The sequence below is a fragment of the Ambystoma mexicanum genome, chromosome 4p, assembly GCF_040938575.1.
Source record: "Ambystoma mexicanum isolate Mex_15411 chromosome 4p, UKY_AmexF1_1, whole genome shotgun sequence".
Taxonomy (NCBI): domain Eukaryota; kingdom Metazoa; phylum Chordata; class Amphibia; order Caudata; family Ambystomatidae; genus Ambystoma; species Ambystoma mexicanum.
This window is the reverse complement of record NC_090927.1, coordinates 116,479,407-116,499,654: the sequence shown is the minus strand read 5'-3', so window position 1 is coordinate 116,499,654 and position 20,248 is coordinate 116,479,407. Positions and strand designations below refer to the sequence as shown.

The following is a 20,248-nucleotide window of genomic DNA, read 5'->3' as shown; positions in this document are numbered from 1 at the left end:
TACGTTGTATATGTTTAAGTGTGAGGGACAGAAACCGTTTGTTAGAGTTTCCTTAAGTTTATTTTAGGCAGGGCAATCCTCGTCAGGGTAGGGATAGCGAGGTGTTTACCCAACCTTTTGAGTTAATAAAATGGCATATTTTGAAAATCCTTCACAAAGCTCTCACATTTCTGACCCGTCATAAGTGGTACAGGATAATCAGGGATTGGGATTCCCCCTCAACTGCCTCTCGCCACCACTAAGGTAGATCAGGCTCTGGCAATGCCCTGGTGGGCCGCCTACCTCAGTTTGAGAGGGGTACCTGCTCCCTTCGCACAGGGTAATGACCCGGACTGTGTAACAGGAGTTACCATTTTCTGTCAGATGCAGGGGTAGCTATTTGCACACAGCCATGAGTAAGTGCTGTTCACATTCTCTCCCTCACAGCCTGCCAAGAGCACTAGGCAGAACGTACTGCCCTCCGGCAGTGAGTGCAGAACACACTGATACGCACTCTGCAAGTTGCTCCATTTCCGCCATCAGGTAACATCTTCACACAGATTCTGAAGCAGGGATCTATTACAGTTTGCCACGGATGAGCCGATGCGCCTCAAGAGCACAGTGTGACGCGTTAAGTCACCAAGCACGCACAGGCTTATGGGATCCATGCAAGCTGTCAGGCGAGTCACCCTAACTGCAGGCAGGGGCACATTTCCACGCCACCTCTCCAGTTGGGTTAAGCACTGCATTTTTGTGGGCTACTGACTTCCATTTTTGGATCTGAATGCATATACAAGACAAAACAAATACGTAATGTTTTTTAATGAAATATAGGGCTACTATTACAGATGGCTACATTAGCCTGAGACCATCTGAAATTCTACATGCATGCGTAAGTCCCGACAAACATGGTAAAGAGCCAAATTATACAGTCTAACCCAGAGATGTCCAAATTTGTAGGAATGTATACCAGAAAGCACAGTCATTGATAACAATGGTATTCTCCAGCAATGTTTTTGCACATGCTGGAAGCAGTAAGGGCTGCTCTTCTGGCCACCGGACAAATGTCAAGACCGTCAGGAAGAGAAGGTCCATGCAATCTTCCCAACCGGAAGTAGAGGGAACACAGGGTGCGCTTAGAGGAGAACTCCGACACAACAAAGTCATCAGAACGGTGTAAGAAGCAAAGTGCCACTCCCATGCGGAACGGGGGCGGGGGTCAGATGGCTCTTTTTGAGCAAGTATGGGATGCGCTCTCAGGTGACAGCTGGGTGCTCCAGATAGCAGTTTTTTGCAGACCCAGAGCAGTTCAGGGTCCTATTCCCATGAAACTCTAGGACTGCAAAAGCACAGGACCACAAAGGCACCAAAGGCACCAAAGGCACCAAAGGCACCAAAACCACCACATCACACCACATCACACCACCCACAGGGTTTTGTCAGCCACCTTCTCCCTATTAAAGCGGAAAAGCAAAAGGGCAAGGCTGGTTATAAAACTCAAAGAATGTAACAACTATTCTAGATTGCCATTTTAAGATGGGAGGTATTCACATCATGATCAGGGATATACTTCAACCCAATGACTGCCTGGTTTGTCTGAATCTGAACGAATTCCAATCAGGCCTAGCCAGCACAGTCATCTGGGGAGCCACAGGTTGCAGAGTGCTGGTGTAGACAACTAAAGCTCCTTCCTTTTGATCAGGTTTGTAGATTATCTGGAAGCGATCACAATCAAAGAATTAAACATCTCTGCAATCATGTGCTCATCCACGCATCACTCTTACATCCAAAGCCTTAGTAAATGAGGGCAGGCGCAAAACCTGAAACAAAGCATTGGGCATCAACATCAAAGCGGGAAAGAGGCCTCTGTGGCCGATGACCCAAAAGTGCACTTCACGAGCTGAAGGTAAGAGAATAGAGCGATGCGTGGTGGAATGCCTTACAGATACTGCAACACGCCTCATCCATAGCTTTCCAGTACGTGAAACACACAATAGTGAATATTACAGCACTAGTACCTGCCAGACTCTCACAAAACCATCTACTCCTCCGGTAGCAATAATGGAATAGTCTGGACTGAAGCACACAGATTTCTGCAAGGAATCTTCGCTGTAATCTGTCCGCACGGCTTGCAAGTGCTCCACGGTCACCTCAGTAGTTTCATTCTTGGTGTCTCCCCCACCATCTTTGGCAGCGTTGTAAGATGCCTTCCTTTTCCTTGGGCCTTTCTCTTTTCCACCTAGAAACAAAAGTGAGCACCTTAGTGATTCCCAAGGATCAAATAAATTCTTTAAAACAGAATTTCTTAACCTGACAAAAAATGAATAATTACTGTCCAAAAAATAGCCCGGCACAGCTAGTGCCCTCGTACTGCAACTCATACTATACGTGGCGCATTAAATGAGAATCACCTAGAACTGACATAAGTACAACTTATTAGCCAAAATATAAAATTTCATATTGGAGCTGGAAAACTCACAGAAGCCAAGTACGGCATACTATAACTCAGCATAGTTGTTGTCTAGAATCCCTTGCAGTGACAGCCAAGATATCTAGGCAATACACAGGATGCCTTATAAAGGAGATGACATGATACACCCACCAATACAAATACATATAAAAAAGAAAAACAATCTATGGGGTAACTATGATCTGCTTACACATTTCATAAAGGGTTTCAAAGGCAAGGGGTGAACACGTGCACTCCCGACTAGACGTTGGCTAGTGATAACAGACTCTTGGAGAGTAAGAAATGGTGTCCTATGTGTATGTGTGTGAGTGTAGACTTGATTAGGCAAGTGACTTATGCCTGGTTTGTCGCTTGCATCTTGAACATTCATCTATACAGGACATGTTTGCCATGTGTTTAGAGTTGAACGTGTCTTCAGAATTCTATTCTAAATACATATCAAGCATGTCTTGTGTAGCTGAATTTCTGCTTGCATTAAGCTATACCCAAGGTATTACCCAAATTGGTCGATTTTAATTGATTGAATGGTAGATTCGATTGATTCAAATCGATCAAATTGGGTAATCAATACTGAATCTGGGGAGCAGGGGTGTCACCTTCTCCCCAGGTTCGGTATTGATGGCCTTTGTGGAGTATTGGGGGTGTCCTCTGCTTAATGAGGATTGGCAGCGGGGGCTGAAATATGTAAATGCATCTTCTGTAAAATGGTGCATGTCACCACATGTTTGGCACACTACAGCCACAGAGAGGTCCGCCATGCACAGTGAAACATTTATTGCCAACAATGTAAACATTTTTCGAATATCCCCTGCAAATGGTCCTCACCCTTCATAAAATCTACTTGACTATGCTAGTGGGCGAAAAGACTTTGCGAGCCTGGTTGGGTGCCTGTAAAATGTAAACGATAACATGAAGGACCACAAATCGATATGGGTTCTGGAAACAGTTTGGCCAGCTCTCTGCCATAGGTGCTAACCTATAGTGCAATCATAATCAGAACAAAGCAAGCTCTGGAGGCTAACTACAGTGTATGGTATTGCAGTAGATCTGTACATGTACAGCCTGAATGGAACTATTGATACTACTTTGCATAAACACCTAATTAGCTTTGTGTAGTCATTATGCAAGAGGAAATAAAGTCAGACTAAACATAATGGATGGCATAGCAGGCAGAGAACTGGACAAACTAGGTGGAATATTATAGTTTGTGGCCATTCCCCTTTCAGGGAAGCTGGTATAAGACAACAGGGAGAAGAATGGCAAGAAGTATGGGATCAGCTTCATGGTTTGAGCGCCAGTTTTACAGATGTATGCAATCAGTAGGTTACAGAACCAGGTTTGCCATCAAAAGCATTTGGCTGTGTGATCCTGTACATTTCCAAAAGCGTTTGCTCTGCAATATGATGCACCTTCTCAAACAAAATGAAATATAGCAGACACTGAGATTTAGATACACTAAGCTAAACTTTCCTGTAAAGCATTGAGACAATGCAGTGTTACAGTAGCAATACTGTAATTATGCATTATGTAACAACTTCAAATTGTAGTAATGGAATAGTAGAACTCTTAAAAAAGTTGAGAGGGGGGGATGTGGCCTGGCACGCAATGCTATAGCATGGCGGCCCGAGAGCTGCTGTTCGGTGGGGGAAGATTATGCTTGCCATGGCGCGACAGTGGATCACAACTTGCCTTAGAACAGATGATGGGGGTGTGCGGAACCCTTCTGGGTCTGGGGCTGAAGCTTTACCGAGGGTCTGTCATGGGGGGCTGGCAGAGAGCTGCAGGGGCCTACCGCCAAGGCTGTGCTCGGCCCGACATGTCTGGGGCCTTGGTGGCCACAACGTACTGCTGCCCAACGGGTCCCCCGAGCACCGGAGAAATGAACAGATCTGGCACCATCCATAGCTGCTAACCTGCAACCTGGGAGTGGCGTTGCCAGGAGTTCCAGAGCTTGAGGCTCCTACATCAGAGACGGGGGTCAATCACTGCGGCTTGGGCAATGTTCTGCAGGGACAGCAGCAGGCAGAGCGACGCTGCGGCGTGTGCTCAGGTTGGGAGACTCAGAGGTGAAGTTCCCCTGCAGACGCTGCCTAGGCTTCTGTCTTGCTGTGGACCCTGTGATTAGCCGAGGTCTGGCTCCCATGTCAGCTGCGATCCGGTGGGGCTCTACCAAAAGGCTGCGACACAGTGAGCGGAGCAGGTGCCTTTACATGCTGCTTGGGCTTCTCTATCCCTCCGATGGCCATCGCAGGCCAGGTCGGGCCTGAGGGCGAGTGTGGGCCTCTGGGGATTCCAGCATCAGGAGTGTGCTGCTAGGAGGTCTGCCTGGAGGCAGTGCCCTGCTGTTGTTGCATCGAAGTGGGCCTGGACCAGGGGACCCCATGGGGAGATCCTTTTGATTATGCCTTTGGAGCCACTGGGAGTAAAAAGTTGATCACTGCCACCTCGGGCTGCACATTGGGCCCACATGGACTACAGCGGTAAAGGGGGGTGGTGCCCACCGGGCACATGCATCGGCTGAAGAGCCGTGGCAACATACGAGGGGCACAACTGCGGACCTCTGCTCACGCGGCCGCCATCCCAGCAGCTGGGGTCCACCCGGATGGGCCTTCCATCTTCCTTGTGAGTCAGGCCTTCCCCCCCCAGCACCAGAGTACACCCTCTTCTCTCGCTGTGGGCCGATCCGTTCACCTGGAGTCCCTGTGCCACTACTTTGCTTTGTTGAGCTGGTGTTCGTTCAGCAGCAGTTGTGAGCTACTACCTGGGGGCCTCAGGCTTCATTACCGACAATGCAAACCCGCCCTGTGCAACCTTACAGCTTCCAGCCTGGAGACACTAATGGCGCCACGCTAAGTCAGGGAAGGCCTAAAATCCTCGATATCGCATCACTGCTACAGATTCAGGACCGTGGCAGGAAAGAAAGCACAATGATCACCCAGGTTCATGGGGGAGAGACAGGTATGACCCCTCCCAATCCACAACTGGCTACGAAAGACGACCTCCAGCAATGGCTAACCGAGATTCAGAAGCACATTCAGGGATGTGGAGATAGCAGGGAAGGTTTCGGCCATCGATAAGTGCACAACGGCGACAGAACGGACGAAGTGAAAACAACCCTGTGCAAACAGTTTTACAAAACCAGTGAATGGGCTCAGCGCATGAAAGCATTGGAAGACAAGGTGGTCTTTCTGGGGGACAGGTATGAGGACTCCGAGAACTGCTCTCGGCATAACAATATTCAAATTAGGGGGGTCCACCACTGAGATACCGGATCATGACCTGGAGGCCTACATTATGCGTATTATGTTTTATGGTAGATCTTAAATGACCCGGCAGACGAGCCACTCGAGGTGGACGGAACACACCAGGTACAGCTGGAGTGCCCAAAGCGATGTGATCTAGTCCTGGATGTCCTCACGAGAGTTCACTTTTATAAAGTGAAAGAAGATCCAGGTCCAGGCCATGCAAGCTGAGGAGATTTGCTTCCGTGGTGCACCCTGGCCCTCTACCAAGATCTGGCAGGCATCACTTTATTCAAGCATAAAACACTCCTGCTACTAACGGAATGGCTCAATGAAAGAGACGTGTGCTACAGATGGGGATTCCTTACGGCCCTCCACTTCACCCATTAAAACCGCTACTGGTCGGTGTCATCGATGAAGGAGGTCGAACGGCTGCTCTCCCCGGATGCAACTGACTCAAGCGGACATTGAGCCGGACCCATCATCCAGGGGTGCGGCAAAAGTGGGGCCATGGACAGAAATGGGGAAAGGCCGGAGGAAAAAGAAGAATTTGAGAGTCCACTGATGACGTGGCATGATCGGACGTCAGGCACCTGGAAATGTTGCTGGTTGCTCTGGTGGGACGGGCTCATGTTTAAAGGCGACTGCCACCCCTTTGGAAATGGGGTCGTTCACTTTTAGGCAAAATAGGTAGTTGTGGTTAATGCTCAGTCGACAGGTCTCCCCTGTCACAGGTTCCCCCGTTCTAATTCACTGGTCGTTCATCGGCCGTAATTGGTTGTTAGCAAGGTTTGTTGGGGTGATTTGGTTTATGTGGGGGGGGGGAGGAGGGTTAGTGAGTGGACACGATGGGATGGTGGACAGACAATACGGGGTGGAACTCCTTGGATCACTGGTATAGCGGATGATCGGCTGCAAGGCTTGCCTAGAGAACGTGATGGCTAACACAGCTCTGGACACACGGGATAGTACGCTGGCCATGCTTACTTGGAATGTACAGGGTCTAACTTCACCCATTAAGCATAAATCAGTAATGGCACGGCTGGGCAGCCTTTCCCCTTCAGTGGTTTTCCTACAGGAGACTCATCTTTTAAAAGCAGATGAGAGGAAGACTTTCACATGTTCACTTCTCACCTGGGTATTTTGCAACTAGCCGAGCGAAGAGAGGTAGCCATATTATTCCACAAAGTCACTCCCTTTATCCGAACTGGGACCATGCGTGACCCTAATGGGAGATTTATGGGAGTCCATGGCACCTTACTAGGCAACATCATCTTTATGTTTGCAGCTGTTTACTCCAACGACAGACGGGACCTGATCCCGCAGGGCCGCTTGCAAAAACTACTTGTCTACGCCGAAGGCATTCTGGTCATTAGGGGGGGACTGGGGGGGTCTCAATGTGGCCTCCGATCCGGAAACGGATAAAATCCCTGCGTGAGCTGCTCTTGGTAGACATTTGGCGGCTATGGAATCAGTCGGCCAGTCGTTCACCTGGGTTACTCACGTATCGACATATTACTGGTCTCGACATTCCTGGCCCCTTGTGTTTTACAGAGTACTATCCACGTGGTCTCTCTATCGGATCACACACCAGTTTCACTCTCCCCATCAGTAGCTGGGCCTTCTCCTCCAGCCCGTAAACCCTTAGAGTTCTATTGGGACCCGATAGTCCGTCAGGCGATCATGATATCCATCACCTCCTATTTCGAACGCAACCACGTGGTTGATGTGTCCTTGGCCATGATATGGGACGCAACGAAGACGACGGTCAGGGGAGTGATCATAAACCTCACCACCTCTTATACGCAGGCTAGAACCCGTAAATTGGAAGGTGATGTTCAACGGCTGGAGGCTCCACATAAGCGTTCAAGCTCTCTCAGGGATAGGCACCGCCTCAATGCAGCCCGGTCTAAACTCAATGCCCACCTAGCGGAACATACTTCCCAGGACCTTCTCAAGGTGAAACAATTTTACTGCAACAGGGAGAACAAAGTCAACAAGATATTGGTCAGCAAGCTGGCCAAGCACAGGGCCTGCAACAATGTGCAAGCATTGCTGGACAATGAAATGGGCTTCTCCTTAAAGAGGAGAATAGATTCTACTGGGTACACACCTATCACACGTGGGCAGCATTGGCCTCTATGCTGAGCACAGACACCCTGAGGTCCTACTTAGAGCCTGTCATCTTCCCCAACCTGGTTACACAATTGGCGGAGCCTATATCAGTCGCAGAAGTCACAGCGGCTATTAAATCCCCCCCCAAGAAAATACAGCCCCTGGGCCCGATGGGTTCACTGCAGACTTTTATAATGCCTACTGCCAGATTCTCTTTCCTTACCAGAACAACTCTTTAATTCCTTCCCCGAGGCCGGCACACTCACGCCCACGATTCTAAAACCACACAAAGATCCCACCTGCACAACTCGTATTGTCCCATTTCCCTCATCAATCTAGATGCCAAACTGTACTTCAAGATCCTCACTATGCGGCTGATGTAGGCCTGGTCACCTCTGGTCCACTCCAACCAAACCGGCTTTAACGCCCGCCGATCCACACAGGAAAATATCCAGAAGACTCTCAACTTAGTTGAGATAGCAGGCAGAAAGCAAACTAAAGCCGGCCTCCTGGCTCTTGATGCCCACAAGGATTTCGATCGGTTGGACTGGTCCTATTCCGAGGCAGTCCTTCAAAAGTCGGGCCTTGGCCAAAATTCAACCAGTCGGTTTTGGCCATCTATTCGGCCCGGACGACCCTGATCCTAGTGAACTGCATGACTACCCCTTAATGAACGACTGCAGAGGCACTAAGCAGAGATGCCCCTCTACCCCTCTCCCGTTCGCTCTCTTAATGGAGCCCCTAGCGGCTCGGTTGCACAATCGCACGGACATCCAGGGCATTCATTACCAGGGCGCCCTACAGCTGTTAAAATGACTATTGTCCTTAGGCTTCTCAATCACATTTTGGCCCTTCCTACCACTGTCCCACTCCCAAAGCTACACGGGCTACAGGAGAAGATGTTGGCTCACATTTGGCAACATCATAGACAGAGGGTTGCTAAGAATGCGTATGGAACACACGGGAGGCCTAGGGTTCCCAAACGTTTACCGCTACTATCTTGCCTCTCACCTCTGGACGCAACTGGAACAGGCAGCTACCCTGGTCCCCCTGCAACAGCTGCCGTATGTCAAGGTGGACGGTAGCCTGATCAAACCTGCACTCCCGTCATCGAAACTTCATACACTCAGGTGTTGGACCCTGGCTACCCTACGATGGCACACCAACAGGGTTGGGCCATTATCACCTGTCGTCAATAATCCTGAGTTCAGCCCAGGTAAACACAAAGCAGCATTTGCAATCTGGAGAGCGGGGGGGCCTGAGGTAAACAGCGGGGTCCCTGCTCACTTTCGAGGAGTGCAAACAAAAGTTTGCAGTGCAAGAGAGAGAAAGGTTTCGGTACCTGCAGTTGCGGTACTGTGGGTCGCAACTGATGGTTCGACAGAGGGGCACTAGAGCCCTGAACACTTTAGAACTCAAATACCTGACAGGTAGATCTAAATGCAGAGTCTCAGAGCTGTACAACTTGCTAGATCGATTTGACCCACAAAAACGTCTACCCTACATGGTGGGATTGGAGACCTGGGAGGAAGATTGGTGAGGAGTCTTGGCGTCACATCTGGAAAAGGAACCACAGGACTTTGTACCACAGATAAAAAGTTCCAGCTCAAGCTTCGTTACCCTTGGCATTACGCCTCACTTCACTGCATGGCTCCCTCGTACCATGAGAATATAATTGGCAAACCCACAGAATTGCATAGCAAATTGATATGCAACACTGCTTATTTTATGCCTTGACATGTTTGCCATGTCTTTAGAATTGAACTGTAAAGGACACTGCGCTGTAAATCATAAGACTGGCGAGTGTCTTTCACTCCAGTATTTTGAAAGCATTTACATATTTTTTTTGGCAAAGGGCTTGTGTGGTTAAGACCGCTCAACCACGCAACCTGGTTTCAAATCACGGCCACAGAATTGTTTATATGTCTATTTGGTACAGCAAATTATGTTTTAAAATAAAAAATGTACAAACAATTTACTGCACAAAATAGATAGTGGGGAAGAGAGAGGAACGTACTGGAAGTGCATCAATGGTGGTAATCATACGGAATTCAAACCTTTCTGTCAAGGAGAGGATGCTATTACTGAAGCGGTCACAGTTAATTCTGCCATATTAGACCAGATAACAAATTGAACAGAATTAATAATGATAAAGAAACTGGTTAAAAGCTTCATGTTTTTAGCTAGCCCGATTCATTGCTTTGGGCTATATAAATTCAATAAAATACAAATACTTGGTCTCTGCTGGGTTTAAAAGGCTCTTCTAACCTTTGTAGCTTCTCCAGCTTTGACAGTCTTAGTTTCTAGGGGCTCTCTGAAGCCCTATGGCCCTCTAGATAGGCTTGCTTTCGCTCTGCTCAGGTTTGTCAGTCTCCCGTAACCTTGTCAGCCTTCCCAGTTTCGATTATCAATATTTGTACCTCTCACTTGTGTTCTCTCCTTGGGCGTTTCCCTTCTGTTGCTCGTCTCAGTCTCAGCGGCAAATGCACTTCTCATGCAGAGCTTGGGGATTCGGGCTCCCCACTGCAGTCTGGTCTAGGCATCGGGCCCAAGGCCCACCACGTCTGTCTTGCGGTCTCTGTCTCTTTCCTGACCTCGCCTTCTTGGTCGGTCAGGACACCAGACTTCCGGCATCTTACAGCGTTTTGTTCACCCTCTATGCTACTGCTGGCTCGGCAGTCTAGTGTAGCTTTGCCCCTTCCTGAAGTCTTCCTGTCAGAGGATCGCCTCTGCGTAGGATTCTCTCCTCCCACGACATAGGGGTTTCTTGTCGCTTCAAAGTTCCTCTTGGTTTTAGATGCGTCATCACAAACAGAAAGGGCGTGTCCTCCTCTGACTTGGTGCTCAGGCGAGATCCAGCATTACCTGAAGCCAAAGAGATTTAAGAAATGCCAGTATTCGGTGGATTCAACACACAAGTAACAGACTTTCCAATACTCATATAGGCAAATGTACGCTGACTGGGAGTTCCTTTTCGGAATGGGAGTCCTTGTCCCACATGGGGAGTCATTCCCAGTGAGGTTGCACTTTCCCTAGCCTCAAAAGGGGGTGGCTCCCCTTTGGAGAGTAGGGAGCAAATTGTACAGATTCGTCACACTACCTATATCATTAGCTCTCTCGTATTGTGTCTTATTTACTCAGTGATACAGTGTCTTCCATTGGTATTGCAGTAGCAAGGTTGCCTAAACCTCGGGATGCAGGGGGGGCTGTCAAAAGCAGATCAGTTCAGTGACCGAGATTTCCTCAGTGTGTCAGGTAAGGCATACTCTTGCTGTGGATACCTCACTAATGCAACATGCACGAGCAGAGAAGTTGAGCTCCTATCGCATGCGGAAGGATAGGATGAGCGTGGTGCAGACCGCTTTTTTTCCCTCATTCAGATCCTCGATCAGAAAAACATAGCCAGTGCTCCAGATAAGATTTTGAAGTGAGAGTATTTTACTCCCTAATATTTAAAGATGGGAGTAAAATGATTTTTATTTTTTAGGGGGTAAAAATGTAAGTCCAATTCCCAATGGGAGTATTTTATAAGTGTGTAAAAACTGGAAAATGGAAATGTTTTTGTAATCATTATTTCTTTGCACGTAGTTATTCATACGCATTAAAAGATACTGGTTTACTTCTTCCAATCAGGCAGTAATAATGGTAGTTTCTTCTTGTGGTGCTATGTGCACTACTGGTCCAAACATATCCATGGAAGTATGTGGGTGAAAGCAAAAGCACAAGGTCCTAAGTGTCTGTTTTCTATTTGTTGGGAGTATTTACCTATTTTTACAGAGTAAAACTGGCCGGTACACCCCTTATCTGTAGGGCTGAACATAGCCGTCAAGTTTCCGAGTTCCATGAGTGACGCCTCGAGCCAGTCCTGGAATTTTCCATTTTATGCTGGGACTTGTAATTTCGGTTTTGCCATTTTTCAAGCGCAGGCCTATAAGTCCCAGCATGCAAAGGGAAAAACTAGGGCTGGCTTGAGGCATCAAGCATGGAACTGGGAAACATGGCGGTTAAAGGGTGCATAAAGCAGATGAGAGCAGATCTAGGACCGCGGTGACAGGCAGCATGTTATGCATGTAGCTCCCTACTGTCCCAAACGTCATTGCGAGGCATCCAACAAGGGATTTCACCCATTCTGCCCCTGCGGGGTACGAGCAACACATAAAATACCATTTCATGTCAGAATTCCCCTCATAACAGTACACCAGCATTAGCCTGACAAGCCTTCGAATGTAGTGCCTTGAAGCCAGCATTGTGAAATATGCAGTCCATACTGCAACATGATATAATTTAGAATAGCAACTGTAGTGCTTCAAACAGAAGAAAGTATACTCAAAGCGCTTTATGTTCTTAAAGGCCTATAATAGCTTCAGATTGCAAAGCAGCCACTCACTGAGAAGTGTGTTTTATCGGTTGCATTTCATGTAACCATTTACTATAGCAAAGCGCATAGCAGTTTTAAACTGCATGCATGCATGCATGTATGAACGAACAAGATAACATGTTCTTATATGTAGTTTTAAGCAGTTCAGTGTAAGAACTCCATAGCAAAAGCACTGCACAGGTAGGCCGTGAAATCAAGTCAATTTGTATTCTGATTTAGGAAATTAAACGGCAGTCTTTCTGGAGAGCCAATACCAAAACAAAAATATGACAAAGTCCTTGACAGGTCCTACAAAGACGCTGCAGAGCGGCATGCGAAGAAGAGATAAAATGGCAAAGATGCTCCTGAAGCAATTGGCTAAAAGGGAGGTACCCCTCAAAATATGTACCCTCCTCACACATATGAGGGAAGGGCCTTCCATGTTGTACAGGTTAGAATCCTTAGAAGCTGTGGTTCTGCCCACCTGATGACAGCTGTTGTGATGGTAAGACCTTCTACCACATACCCTATAAATACTCTGGCAGTCACCCATACAGGGGCTGGCTAGCTGGTTTGCTGAGACGGGGCAAGGCTGAGATCCCGTGAAGCTGATTACATAGGGTTTGAGCTGCACCTTTGAGTGCTACGGGTCTGCTTGACTAAATAATGAGCTCCTATTCTGGTCTTTTTGATTGATGTAGTGATTTGTGCTTTGCATTATATATGAAGATGATATATATTGAAATGCTTTATTGATTTACATTTCTGATTTAGTTTGGTAACCTTAGCGTGCCTCTGAATTGAGCAGTATATATGCTTATCCTTAGCAGAAGAAACCAGCTTGGACAGGGCTTTGTGTCCGTCAGAATATACAAATGTGGGTTAAACCCCATGTGGGAAAGGGCTCTGTGTATTGGAAGCCCATAATTAGAGCAACAGGGTTCGAAATTGAGGGATGCTGGGAGTGATTTAGCCCCCGCTTGTAGCCTAGAAGAGCATGGTTAGCTTGACAACAACAGCCACCAAGAGCTACTTTTGGCTCCCCAGACCAAATGATGCTGCACAAGCACCCCTGTGTGAACGTTACGCTCTACAAATCAACATTAGGACACAGGACATTTAAAGTATAAGAGTGCATAAATAATGGACACAATTATATGTGTGCTTCTTATGAGGATGTGAGATTTATGAAACGCTATGCACTAGCTCCATGTTGCCCAGTGCCAGCTGCTGGTTACTGGTTCAAGCTGCATACCCAGGAGATGCTTTTAGCTCCCGCTTTTCCATCCCATATTTCAATCCCTGGAACTTTGATGAATATTGATCTGATTATAGAACACAAGAGACTTGTTTCTCAACAAACAAACGTGTTTGAATTGTATGTGGCATTAGAGAATCGTTTGATGAATACAAACAGATCCGTTGGAACATTTAGTTTATTTAGTGACAGTTTAACAAGGGATTTCAATGTGTAAATAAATGCTTCTTTTTTACGTAGTCATTCCTGCCTGTGCGATATGTTGCTACAGTGAGATGCTAACGAACAACGTGTATTGTGAAGCATTATTCCTCTCCCCCTGAAGTCTTTCTGTCTCTCCATCCCTTACTAGTGCGTGCATTAGGTGCAACGACGTGGACGGGTTGCAGAGCTCATGCGTAAAATGAACAGTTTGTTAACAGAACTGTGACAAATGAGGTGGAAAAGGGATACACTTCTAAACCCACGTAAATAATTCTAATTGTAGGTAGCAAAATCGGCACTGCACAAAGATGCGAGTCGACGTTCTCTGGGTTCCAATTCAGTGCCTGATTGCTATGCTTCACTGTGGAATAGCAGAGTGCTAGAACTTACTCTCAGCTAAACTGGGGAGATGGGGGAAGCCTCAAATTACGTTCAGAGCTCTGGCTGGCCGGGGTGATCCTAGAAGGACACACGACACAGCAACAAGTAGGAAGGGTAACCTGTATGTTAATCTCCCACAGTCCCTTTCTTTGCGTACATGCCCCGGGTAGGGTGATTAACTTATATTGGCAGGAACGTGGGAAATTCTTCCCCCTCGACATAGTTGCAAGCATGCACAGCACAGTGAGGCAAACACAGAAGGACATGTTAGCACACAAGGTTGACAAGGCTATATCTATTGGGACACGCAGTGGGCTTCAGATCCAAAATGCAGGTGGAAAAGAGCAGAGCAATCCAGGGGTAAGGGGTTTTAGAGAGGAGGCACCAGGTGGGGAGAAGGGGTGAACCCAGGCATGGAAGAAGTACTCCTATCCAAACAATTTTCTTACACCACAATAAGAGCAATTCCATTCTTGCTGGGGTCTGATGCATGCAATGTTCCAGTAAGGAAAACATAAATATCGCCACATCTCCGTCTGATCGATTAAGTGACTGCAAAAGTAAAACCGCATAGTGGAGTAACTTTGCTCAAAATGTTGGGAGGGGACATGACATCTAAAGGAAAGGGGCTCCTGACAGATGAGTGGGACAAAATGGTGTGTCACAAAAGTTAGGGGGGGGGAGGGGTAAACATCCTTGTTCCCCCCCCCCCTAAAATTACACACATGAAACCAAAGCACCTTCACACTGCGGGAGCTGTCTTGGTGGCCACTTGTAGACCACATCCTCAAGACATGAGGCATCACCTACAAGGCTGTCATGCAAGCAATGCACCTCCCAGACAGTAAAACCAACAAAGCCCAGAGGCCAACGCAACACAAAACCCGTAAATACGAAGTGTATAAAGCAAAATATCAGGAAACAAATAATGCAGGGCACTCCTGTGGCCAGGTTTAATAACAGTCCTTATATACTTTGAGATTGGCCAAAAAAACAAAATTCTGAATCAGGGGCGTGGCTACGTTTCTAGTCGCTGCACGATCACAAACTAACTATTGATTCAGGAATCAGGCTCGAGTTCCTGCCTGAGCCAATACCGATGGGAGAAAATACATATTTCTAGCGCATCTAGAAGATCACAAATAAATGAGATTTCAACAGAACCAATTTACGATAAATCACCTCACCTGATAATTGTTTAATTGGTGGTGCTGCGTAAAGCACGCACATTGCCTCCACACTTTACCCATTGGTGTGGTAAACAACCCAGTCATATAGGAAGGTAACATTACTAGTCTATTAATTATTGATTTAACTGGGGACTACTATGATCAATGTAAATATAAGTATTGCACTATTACAGGTGGTGCTCCAGATAAGTGGAGTGCAAAATGATTTTTAAAGGTGTAAAAATGTAGGTCCAGTTCCCAATGGGATTATTTTATAACCGAGTCAAGTGAGACCCCAAACCAGGAAAAGGGTTAGATAAAAAAGACAATTATTTGCTGGCTGAATCACAGGGCTCAGAATCTGAACGGTGGGTTAGAAGCCAACTAGCATACACATCTTGGGCAAAAAGCCATAACTGTGTTCTTTTTGTTAGTTTCATATTGTATTAGTGGTAGGGACAGAAATCAGGGCAGATTAGGTTTTTCTGGACGACGGACAAACATTACATTGTTGGATATCCTGACAAGCACTCTTGTCTTCTTTCTTTTCTTTAGAATAGGGCCCAGAGAGTTAGGATTATTCTGCACAACAGGCTATCTACCTTGTCCGTCTCCTAATTCTGATTTACCACACTTACATTAGACAGTTAAGGGAGCATCTACAGTCATGTTACTACTGTTAAAGTGAGAGGATATGCTACCATGCCCGAGGTACGCAATGGCTGCCTGCTCAAAAACTGTCCCCTCATCCCCCTCTCTATAGTGTAGTCTTCTGATACCTGGTTTTTGGTATCTTTCATCAGCTCATAAAAATGTGTTCTAGCAGAGTTCTGGCTGTGGCTCCCATGTATAAGCAGTCCAAAAGGTTGGTTATGGATTGATTCGCCTCAGTGGAGGCAACACTGCTATTGCTGTATTTGCCTTGGCACTAATTATTGTGGCTCAATAAAAAGGATATACAACTAGGAATTGGTGCAAGTGAAAGGTAGATACTCTATTTGACTTATTCGTAGCTGAGCTGGTTAATCATCAAATAGATATTAGAAGACATTCTTTGTATAGGTGCTTCGTGCTTTCACCCTCAGTCAGAGTGCTGTTGAGTGACTAAACTCAACTACTCCAAAACCAACAATGACCTTGGGAGGCTCAAATATTAGACATGCACAGGAAGAGAAAGATGATGGGGCTGTGCATAGAAATTCACAAATAGCTACAGCATAAAAACAGCAGGCGGTTTGCACCAATTTGTAGTAGTCGGATGGTGAATGTATCAAAATTACAATGATCAAAATATATGGACAACAGAGGTATGATTTTTTTTCTTTACGCAAAAGCATGATGCAAAAGACAGTAATTTTGAGCTATTAACGGCTGTATTGCGTTAACGTTTGGAAAAGAGCTATGTTGGACTCCCACACATTATCCATGTTTCGGAAATCAGACTGAAGCCTACGTTACAGGAATTATGCCAGTACCCAAAACATACAATTTGAATCTAATTATGTCAGAACATAAGACCACGCCGTGGGCTCTTTCAGTCATAAAAACGCTTACCACGATATGTATGGAGTTAATGTCTGCACAGCTCATACCACACTGAAAGGAGCTGGAGACAAGTTTTTGAATTGTCACATCTATCATCTTCCAATCGTTATTGCTACATTAAAATGTTGGGCAGGGAAACATACATTTCTGCATATACATACAAAAAACAACAAAGAACTTAAGAAAACTCTGGTTCCCAAAGCGTGTTAAAGACTAGCAGGACAACATATCCCTTAATGTAGCTTTCAGCGTAAAAGTGTTGAAGCAGCGCATGCCCTCAACAACTCCTCAAAATGTACTCTTAAGGCAAAATGTTCCAGAATAAAGAGCAACTAATAATTTAAAAATACTTTAAAAAAAGAAAGCGAATGGAGGCAAAGTCGTGATCAAACAAAGAAAGCACCCGTTTTGTAGACTATGGATCACATATCTATAGTTAAGGTTATATGATATTTTACATGGGACGAATTTCACTGCAACTTTAGACCTTGTAATTTTAGCAACAGTGTTTTTTCTGAAATTAGGTTTTTCGTAGATCAATAAAAAACATCCTTATGGGCTACATATGTAGAAATTGACTACTTCGATTTTAGAGATTGATTACATAATTAGCCCTTACCTTGAACTGGTGCAGGCTGAAGAAATTTCAAAAAACGGGTCAAACTCGTGTATAAAAAACAAAAAAACTAAAATCTATATATTCATACATCTTCAGTAAAAACGTAGTAGGAACTACAGACGTTCCATGTGAAACTGGCTAAGCAACCAGGTCCAACCTGGGGCCAGCAAGAGCATACTTGAATAACACAGGTCGCCCATCACTACAAAGTTAAGCCTCAATTCACACTACACTTCCCAAAATGTACTTTAACTACGGCACAGGTGTGAGCTACCTAATATTTCCAGCGAGTGTTGCAAAGTGGTGGTCTACTGTGAGTTACGGTTTTGTTTGTATCATGATGGATACTATACGTCATTTGGACTGAGTGTTTGTACCTGAACTTTACACCCAGGACATGAAAGATGCCATCCCAAATGTCATTGACGACATCACTGACGCCATCACGTTTAGCCCCTTTGTTTTTCTTCACTGCCATATCAGTGATGTCATCAATGACATTTGTGATGTCATCTTTGAGGTCCTGGGTGTTAGTCTTAGCAATGCACGTAGGTGGCACGAGTTATGGTTGCTTAGCTGACCATAAATAGGGATGGTCAAGTGTTTTTCGGTTTTACTGTGAAGTGTAACGTCACTTTAACAAAGTCTTTTTTACTGAATATACACACATATATATATATATATATATATATATAGCAGTGAAGAAAAACAAAGGGGCTAAACAGCTAAACATGTGATGGTGTCAGTGATGTCATCAATGACATTTGGGATGGCATCTTTCATGTCCTGGGTGTTAGTGCTAGCAGTGCACAGTGGTGATAGCAGGTATGGTTGCTTAGTCTATCATAACTGCCGAATTTCAGGGGTTTTTCGGTTTTACTTTGAACCATAATGGTGTGGTTATATATATATATTTATTTATTTTTAACAGACCAGGAAAAAAAAAGGCCAAACAACACAGAGGAAGACAGGCTGAAAAGAATAGAAGTGAAAATGGACGCACTAAATGAAAATTTTAACAGTTTAAGACAGTTTGTGGAGGAGTTTGTGAGAGGAAAAATACGTTATCACTGTCCCACCTGTACCTGCCCCCCTTATCTATTCCCTGTGAACCGTCCCCAAACCTTCAAGAAGAAAATAGACGTTTTGATGAAACATCCATCCCTTCTTCCCCTCACAAACCATCCCCTCATAACCAGCCCGTGTTGAATCCTAATTCCCCTATATTCGTGTCAGTATCAGCTTCCCCCTGTATTGCTGTTGATTGAGGTGTGTGTGTTTTTGGATAGTTTTTGTATATTTGTTGTACTTGAAGAGTTGGAGGAAAAAACATTTTTAAAAAAAGACTTAAAATGTTCACGAACAGCGCCCCTGTTCGAGCTATGCGTAAGCAATAGAATATAGATGTTCTAACGGCAATACACCTACCCGTACCAATGCCAACCAAGATGGGACTGATCTTAGAATACACCATCTGTGGAAGTTGTGCGTAAGTAAACAGAATGGGGCGTCCTAAGGACATTATACCTCTCTGTACCACTCACAAACGAGATAGAACATGTTCTTAGAACACACCAGGTGTCCCGGATGTCTGTAAATGAGCAAAATGGGAGTGTCTTAAGGACACTATAACTGTCCGTATCGTCCGCAGCTAAGATGCAACCATCCATAGAACAGGCGCGGTGGCCTGCATGTTTGTAGTTAAACAAAATGGAGGTGTCCTAAGGACATTGGAGCTGTCCGTACAGTCAGAAGATCATGTATGCACATTCGCAGTACACCCATAAGTACAGCGAACATCGCGCCTGTCCCTAACTGTCTGTCTCACTTGTGTCGCATTAGTTTGAGGATCTGAACACGGTCCATAGGACACTTGCGCACGTTTGTTAGTCTGCATTTGCTGTACAGCGGGCACCCATTTCCCTCGCAAATGTGTTCAGGACGTCATCATGTAACCGCACCCACGCTGAGCGTGAGGACTAATTTCTGCAGTTTGTGTGCTTCCGCAACATTACAAAAGAACTTATACACACAAGCAAAATTATTTCACAGTATAAAATCATCATTTCACATGTCCCATACAATAGCTGTACCTGTGGATGTATCGTTTTACATTTTTGGAATGCTTTTGAGTGATCAAGATGGTCATGAGCCGCACCCCTCCACCCCTATAAATGGCCACACCCCCGAGCGCATCTTCATTGTGCTTCTGGCTATAGTAGATTGAGGTGTGCTGCCTTTACTCTGTAGCGACCAATAGGAAACAAATCGTTATGGCATCCATGGCTACTCTTGCTTCATTAGCCTCAGCACCACCCCCAAACCCTCCACCTCCCCAAGGGCCTGCAGAGGGATATACGGGTGAGGATGTAGAGAATGTGGTGGAGGAACTCCGCACTATAAGCACTCGTCGGGAGTCGTGGGTGTGGCGGTTGTTTTCCGTTTGTGGGAACGTACCAAAAGCGCATGCGAACCTGGTAAGGTGTAACCAGTGCCAGTTGGTGCTGAGTCACGGAAGACCTCGTGTGTACAGCTTTGGTACGACAACCATGAAGCGACACCTAACTTCGTGCCACAGTGCGGACATTCGCAAGGTGGTGCCATGTGAAGAACGTAATAGATTGAGTTCCTCCACAGTATCCTCTGTGTCCGATCCTCTCACCACAAGAGACACTCCTGTGGGGGGAGTGCAGCCCTCCAGCTGCCTCACAAGCCATTCCCAATGCTGTTGACCCTTACCTTTCAAAGGTGACAATAGTGTGTATGTATTGTGACGCAGTACTCTGCAGGGGGGAGAGTTTTCGAAGTGCTTTTGAGGCTACGGTCACAGAGCACCAGAAGAAGTGCCTCCTACCCAAGTAAAGCTCACCCTATATCTTTCTCCACATCCCCCTTCTTATTCCTGTGGT

At 46.0% G+C, this 20,248-nt stretch overlaps 1 protein-coding gene across 1 annotated transcript in view; it reads right to left on the bottom strand.

Annotated features, from left to right (window-relative positions):
- The window catches only part of PREB (prolactin regulatory element binding), a 207,874-nt gene that overhangs the window by 164,558 nt on the left and 23,068 nt on the right, over positions 1-20,248 (bottom strand). Inside the window, exon 3 of the mRNA XM_069605510.1 lies at positions 1,998-2,218. Within this exon, the coding sequence (XP_069461611.1) occupies positions 1,998-2,218 (221 nt within the window). The remainder of the gene's footprint in view (positions 1-1,997; positions 2,219-20,248) is intronic.